Source organism: Centruroides sculpturatus, unplaced genomic scaffold, assembly GCF_000671375.1.
Source record: "Centruroides sculpturatus isolate CEXI.00-Female unplaced genomic scaffold, Cexi_2.0 scaffold526, whole genome shotgun sequence".
NCBI lineage: Eukaryota > Metazoa > Arthropoda > Arachnida > Scorpiones > Buthidae > Centruroides > Centruroides sculpturatus.
In genome coordinates, this window is record NW_019384897.1 from 52,504 (window position 1) to 59,701 (window position 7,198).

At 30.1% G+C, this 7,198-nt stretch overlaps 1 protein-coding gene across 1 annotated transcript in view; it reads left to right on the plus strand.

Moving 5' to 3' along the window:
* Window positions 1–1,930: 1,930 nt before the first annotated feature.
* The window catches only part of LOC111631408 (proteasome activator complex subunit 4-like), a 56,458-nt gene continuing 51,190 nt past the window's right edge, over window positions 1,931–7,198 (plus strand). Inside the window, exons 1-2 of the mRNA XM_023375644.1 lie at window positions 1,931–2,038; window positions 2,370–2,692. Of these exons, the coding sequence (XP_023231412.1) occupies window positions 2,499–2,692 (194 nt within the window). The 5' untranslated portion in view covers window positions 1,931–2,038; window positions 2,370–2,498. The remainder of the gene's footprint in view (window positions 2,039–2,369; window positions 2,693–7,198) is intronic.

The window sequence follows — 7,198 nt, forward strand, 5'->3', positions numbered from 1 at the left end:
AGGGGATTGATGCTATTAAATTTTGGTGAGTAAAGGTCGACGGGTGGTGAGATAAAGGGAGTCGTGTATATCTCCAGTAAGGTCAGACTTAATGACGATTTTACTCGTTATTAGCATTTACAATGTTTTATAAAATTCCCTACCCTCAAAATTAAGTTTATTGCCATTTTAAATTAAAAAACCTTGTTATATGTTTAACTATCATAACAGATGGAGCCACTGAATGTCACTGGGAAAAGCACTAATTAATTTGCTTGTGCGATTAATGTGTCTTATTATGTTAACTGGAGATTTTTTAATGATTAAATTCTAATGGATAATTTTATCGCTGTTGGAATCGAAACTGAATTGATGCCAATTTTACACATAAACAAGTGTCTTAAGTCTTATAAAAATAAAAACTTGTTTGTTTATTCTAATGTATCTATCTACATATAAATCCACTTTCTTTAATAATATAAATGCTTACAAAAACTATGAAAGAATGATCAAATTTACCATTAAATTCCTTGTTCGTTATTAGTTCTAATTTCGTTAAATTCCGAACATTCGAAGTAGAATTTTTCGAATAATTTTAGGGAAAAACAACATGGAAGACAATAAAATCTATTTATAAACTGTACAAAATTTATTGCGTCTTTTCATTTCAAAAGCAACATTACTTACAGGTTACTCTTCTAATTTTTTTCCACGAATAATATTGATCTTATACATTTAAAATATATTTGTATACTTTTAAACCTATTGAGCTAGTGTAGTGTATTATTTATTCCAAATTATTTTTCATAAATCTGTGAGATCACAGCATCGGTCCCATCAGTGGTCAAGCAGTTCCGTTCACTGAATACTGAGAGTTCGGTCGTGGGTTCGCGCCTCGCCGGGATGGGCTGCCCACGTCGAGTTTTCCGGGTTTTCTCCGTGTCTGTACCCCTGAATAGGAGCCAGTTACCCTTAAAAGACCTCCCGGAAGGCATTATTCCCCGCGTAACGACCATCATAAACTCATACAACTACAATTACGTCACACTACCACGGGCTGATAAAGTCTAGAAGCTCATGTCCAACTAGCTGATACAAGACAAGATCACAGCTTTGACATCCGTCAATATTGTGAAAAAAATTTTTCTTTATTGCTAAAGATTACACCTTCGACAACATACAAAACTAAATACAGTCGAACCCCTATAACACTGTTGATTATTCCGTTTTATATGAATTCCATGTTGTACGAGTCACTTAGATTTTACAAATACTGTACATGAGCCATTCACAGCCCGGCACACGTATTTGTAAAATCTAAGTGACTCGTACAACATGGAATTCATATAAAACGGAATAATCAACAGTGTTATAGGGGTTCGACTGTATTTAGTTTTGTATGTTGTCGAAGGTGTAATCTTTAGCAATAAAGAAAAATTTTTTTCACAATATTGACGGATGTCAAAGCTGTGATCTTGTCTTGTATCAGCTAGTTGGACATGAGCTTCTAGACTTTATCAGCCCGTGGTAGTGTGACGTAATTGTAGTTGTATGAGTTTATGATGGTCGTTACGCGGGGAATAATGCCTTCCGGGAGGTCTTTTAAGGGTAACTGGCTCCTATTCAGGGGTACAGACACGGAGAAAACCCGGAAAACTCGACGTGGGCAGCCCATCCCGGCGAGGCGCGAACCCACGACCGAACTCTCAGTATTCAGTGAACGGAACTGCTTGACCACTGATGGGACCGATGCTGTGATCTCACAGATTTATGAAAAATAATTTGGAATAAATAATACACTACACTAGCTCAATAGGTTTAAAAGTATACAAATATATTTTAAATGTATAAGATCAATATTATTCGTGGAAAAAAATTAGAAGAGTAACCTGTAAGTAATGTTGCTTTTGAAATGAAAAGACGCAATAAATTTTGTACAGTTTATAAATAGATTTTATTGTCTTCCATGTTGTTTTTCCCTGAAATTATTCGAAAAATTCTACTTCGAATGTTCGGAATTTAACGAAATTAGAACTAATAACGAACAAGGAATTTAATGGTAAATTTGATCATTCTTTCATAGTTTTTGTAAGCATTTATATTATTAAAGAAAGTGGATTTATATGTAGATAGATACATTAGAATAAACAAACAAGTTTTTATTTTTATAAGACTTAAGACACTTGTTTATGTGTAAAATTGGCATCAATTCAGTTTCGATTCCAACAGCGATAAAATTATCCATTAGAATTTAATCATTAAAAAATCTCCAGTTAACATAATAAGACACATTAATCGCACAAGCAAATTAATTAGTGCTTATTTTTATAGAATTTTAAAGTTTAAATATTTTTAGAGGATTATTTTTATTTTTTATTTTTTGCCTTCAGACGTCGCACAAAGAATTTAAGAAAATGACGTCACTTCCCAATGTGGCGGCCACCGTGAATTAACGTATCATCATTAGAAGGAATTTATAAAGATTGGTGGAGATTTCGCAAATTATAGTTGTCATCAATATGGACGAGCGAACGGCCAAATTAGGCTATACTCCGCAAAAAGAAGTTATTTATAATAAACTCTTACCGTATTCTGAAGAATTAGACGAAGAATCTCAAAGACTTTTTTCAGAAATCAAAACAAATATAGCTAAATCTATTTTGCTTCATGAATTAAAACCTGGAACAGTTCATTGGTTGACAAATCTGTCCAGGTAAAGTATATTATTTTAATATGATTTTCCATTTGTATTTAAGAAAGTAACGTTATATTTTTGAAATATGATGAAATTAGGACATTTAATTATTAAGTTTATGCCTGAAGAGATTTAATATTATTTATAGATCACATTGGATTTTCAGTATTATAAGAAGGCGTGTTCTATATTTTTGAATTTTAAATTTTACTAAAATGAAATGGAGATTTAATATTATGTCAATTTTTGTATACTTTGTATGTGTACAGAGTTCTAAATCTTCCCACAGCTGGTTATATATTAGTAAATAACATCAACAAAACCTTCAAAAAGATTTTTGAAGGTTTTGTTGGCATTACCTGGTATGTATTTTGATTAAAACTTTTACATTTCTGTTGAAAAATTTAATTAAAAGTAAATGGGGAAAAATTTCCTGTGAATTTCCTATTGGAATGGGAAAAATCCCTGTTTACTGAAAAGTAAATGGAAAAAAAATTGAATTTTTAATCTTTATGTACACACACCATCTATTTGTGTTTGAAGTTTTCAAAATTTCTTGCATATTTAAACTCGTTTTTCTTATTTGTTATTTGTTTTTCTCTAAAATCGACACTTTAACCATCGTTTTCCTCTCGTGAAATACTAGAGGAATCTGTCTGTAGTGTTCCATGAGAAATAGAAAAAAGATTTTGGAATAAATTTGCAATAAAAACTGTGATGTACTATGACATATTACTTTATCTGTAAACAATTCCGTGTTTCTATTTTATTCAATATGTAAAGTTTGTTAGATTATTGCTTTGCTGCTTCCCGAGAATAGTAAGTGCAGATTTACTTATTGATTTTTAAATATACTGATGCTAATACTCCGCATAATAAAAAGTATATGAATGGTGTTCCATGACCTCAGAAAGGTTGAGAACAGCTGTTTTAGAGGAAGATAGAAGACTCAAAGGATATAATCAAAAATTTTTTGTTTTATTAAAATAACATAAATTTAGAAAATATAATTTGATTAATTTCAGATTATTTTGTGAAAATCATGTAAAAACCAAACATAAAATAGTTAAGCAACATTAAATTACCTGTGCTTATCAGTTATAAATATGTTGTAGCAATTACTGGTATTTGCTATCTTGATTTTCCTCATTGTAAGGTTGCTGTGATTATTTTTGCTTCCAAGTTTTAGTTTACTAAAACTATGTACAGTGATGCCTCGTACTTCAAATTTAATTCATTCCAGAGGTGTTTGAACTCTGAATCATTTAGTCAGAATCAATCATTAAAAATCATTAAAAATAGTAGAAAGTGAACTAATCCATTTCCAGACACTGAACAATATCCATTTCGATAAACTTAAAACAGCAAATACATATAGTTTAATTAAGGTAAAAATAACAAAAGTAACAAATAAAATAGTAATTAAATGCCTTAATAATAAATTAAAACTTGAAAACTATAAATAAAATATGTAGATACTGTATAATAAAATGAAAACTTTATTTATTGGTTGCACACATTGGACTTGGGCATCTTAACATAGACGTGTGATTTGATTATAACAGGATAAAAAGCACATCAGGCATATTATGATTTATGACTTTCAAAAGCAATATAATTGTTTTTACTTTCTTTAGGCAATGTATGTGTATGGGAAAGATGCTCCTAAACTTCAAAGATGTCAAATGTATTTTAAAAAGTTCCATTTGGAAATTTTGGACTAAAGGATACAAAACATACAGGGTACCCAAAAGCTGTTAATAAAGAAAAATTGTTGGAAAAAATTGTTAAAAATAGACAAATAACACACAATACAGTATATATAACCAAACACACCAAAAATAAAGTGAAAAATGCACTGAAAACATACAAGCATAACGTGAGAGTGAGAAATGACTCAGACACAGATTGCATTTATGCTTTGAGTACATTTTTTCACTCTGTGCACAGTTCGAACTTTGATGCATTGTTCAAACACAAAGGTGACTTTTTGTTAAATTTTGCATTTGAAGTTCGTCATTTAAAGTATGAGGTACTGTACAACTATATATAATGACTAAAACTTAGGAAAGCGATTAAAACATTACTTCCAATTAATATTTTATCTGAGAGTAATTTTAAGGACAACTAATTTAACTTATACTTTTGAATTCTATTAAAGTATTATAATACAAATGTAATAGTCTTGTGTGATTACATTGATAACCTACAGATTAAAAATAATAGCAATTTCAAAAATTATGTTTTTTACAATTAAAGACTATCTGTTTTAGCACATACCACTATCATTTTGATGCCATGTTTGAAATGGGAAACATGACTATTTACAGTGTGCACAGATGCTAATATTTCTGCTTACCTGTATTAATAGAATGTATGTTATGTTTAAAATATCACCAAAAATAATCATGGATAATTACAGTAAAAAGTAAAAAGGTGATTTACAGTTTATCAGATTATCAGTTGTGTGACTAGAAATGTAAAGATATTGGCAAAAGTGTGCTTCCTTGGCAGTAGAGTTTTCTTTCTCATATATGACATTGAAATGATGAAAGCATGTACTGAAAACACATCATGCCATCTAATTATAAAAAATCTGAATTTTGAATTGCTATTATTTTTATTTTCATGTCATACTTATGTAAGACTATTTCTACATATACTATAGTGCTTAAGTATAGTTTGAAAATATATTACATTAGTTGTCCTTAAAAGTATACTTAAACTTTATTGAATTAAGATTGATTGAAGGAAATTTATTATTATGATGTTCATATTATTATACAAATATAATCAGTTATGTCTTCCTTTTCAGAATATATATCAATTTTTGTCTAATATCTAGGAATATTATTTATTTTTTTGATATATTTTTGAAATGCATTATGAACAATTATTTTCAATAAGATATATGAATGAAGATGGTTATATCAGATTTCATCTGGCAATTGGAATGGTTGAGTGGTTAAGTTGTCAGTCTCCACTTTGGGGACTTGGGAATTTATCTAGACAGGCCAAAAAATCTTAGGAATTTTATAATGGATGGTTCATCCTGAATATGTCAGAATCTGTCCCTCACCACCTATCTGAATACATGATGGCTTGATTAAAAGGGCTACTTGGTGCCCACAGGACTGAAAGAGTAAAAAAAATCATCTAAGTTAAGAATTTTTCAGTTTTTAGAAACAAGGAAAATATATGTAAATATAAAAAAGAAAAGCTAGCTGAAACTATTCCATATCAAATATATAAGTACTAGCAGTTGAGTCCGGCATTGCTCGGGAAAAAAGTAACGATAGTGAAAATTATTAGATTATAGCCGATCTTACCCATTTTCACTGGGTGCAAGAATTAGGTCCCCTATTCTGAGACTAATCAGAGAATTTTTAGATGAGTCTAAAAATATGTTCAATTTTCCACAAAAATGCAAAAAACTGAATTTAAAATAGTACAGTAGAAGCTGAGTTGTTCAGAATAAGCCTTAATCCTCTCTCTTTCCCCTGTGGGGGAGAATTTCAACAAATCCCTTCTTAGTGTGCATTCTCATGGCATACCCTAACTGTACCAAATTTCAGCTTTCAACTCCTAACTATTTGGACTTCTGCACTTATTATTATTGACAAGACTATGTCTTGTTTATAAAATTGTACTGCCACTCGTTCTTACCAGCATAGAGGTATGAAGGAGTACATGTCAAGAGTTGATATTTGGCACAGAGTATTAGGTGCTCAAATCATTTGCGCATAAAAAAATCCAGACTCGTAGGTAGTCAGGGAATTGAGAATCGAGTCAAACTAAAATACAAAATGGCGACCCTCTTCTGCAAACAGGCAAAACAGTCACCTTACCCCACCGAAGCAGGTAGGGGAGAGTACCACCCACAGTCATTCTAAGAAGTGAATTCTGACCTTAGGACTGAACACGTAGTTTCTTGTAGATTAAATAAAATTTGTAATCTAATTTTATAAATTTGGGAGTGCTTCATATTTAAGTCATAAATTTATTTTCACCTGCATTTCAGTTCCCAGTACTATTGCAAAAATATGAAAACATAGTCAGAATGAGATTTTGTCAGGATCATTAATATTGTTTTTTATTCGTTTCAATCAATGAAAATTAAAAAAATGATTATATAATAAACAACAAAACATTTTTTTAAAATATTTTTTTTACTTAATCATTAATAATGTAATGGAATGGATATTAGTATTAAAGATACAAAGTCTAATAATCAAATTATTAATACAATGATCATAAAGTTATTAAGGTATTATGATATGAGAAAGTTTTGAAAAATAATGCCTTTTTAAATTTTTCAGATAATACTTTTTATTCAAACTGAATATACGAAATGAAATACAGTAGATCCCCCTATAAGACGGTAGATACGTTCCGTTCTTTATGAATCAATTTTGTAGGAATCATAGTTTACGGACTACGGCTGTTTGAAAGGTTTTCTTTCATAAAATTAATCGATTCTAGACTAATTCGACTCAACATTTCCAAAATACGTATATTTTTTTG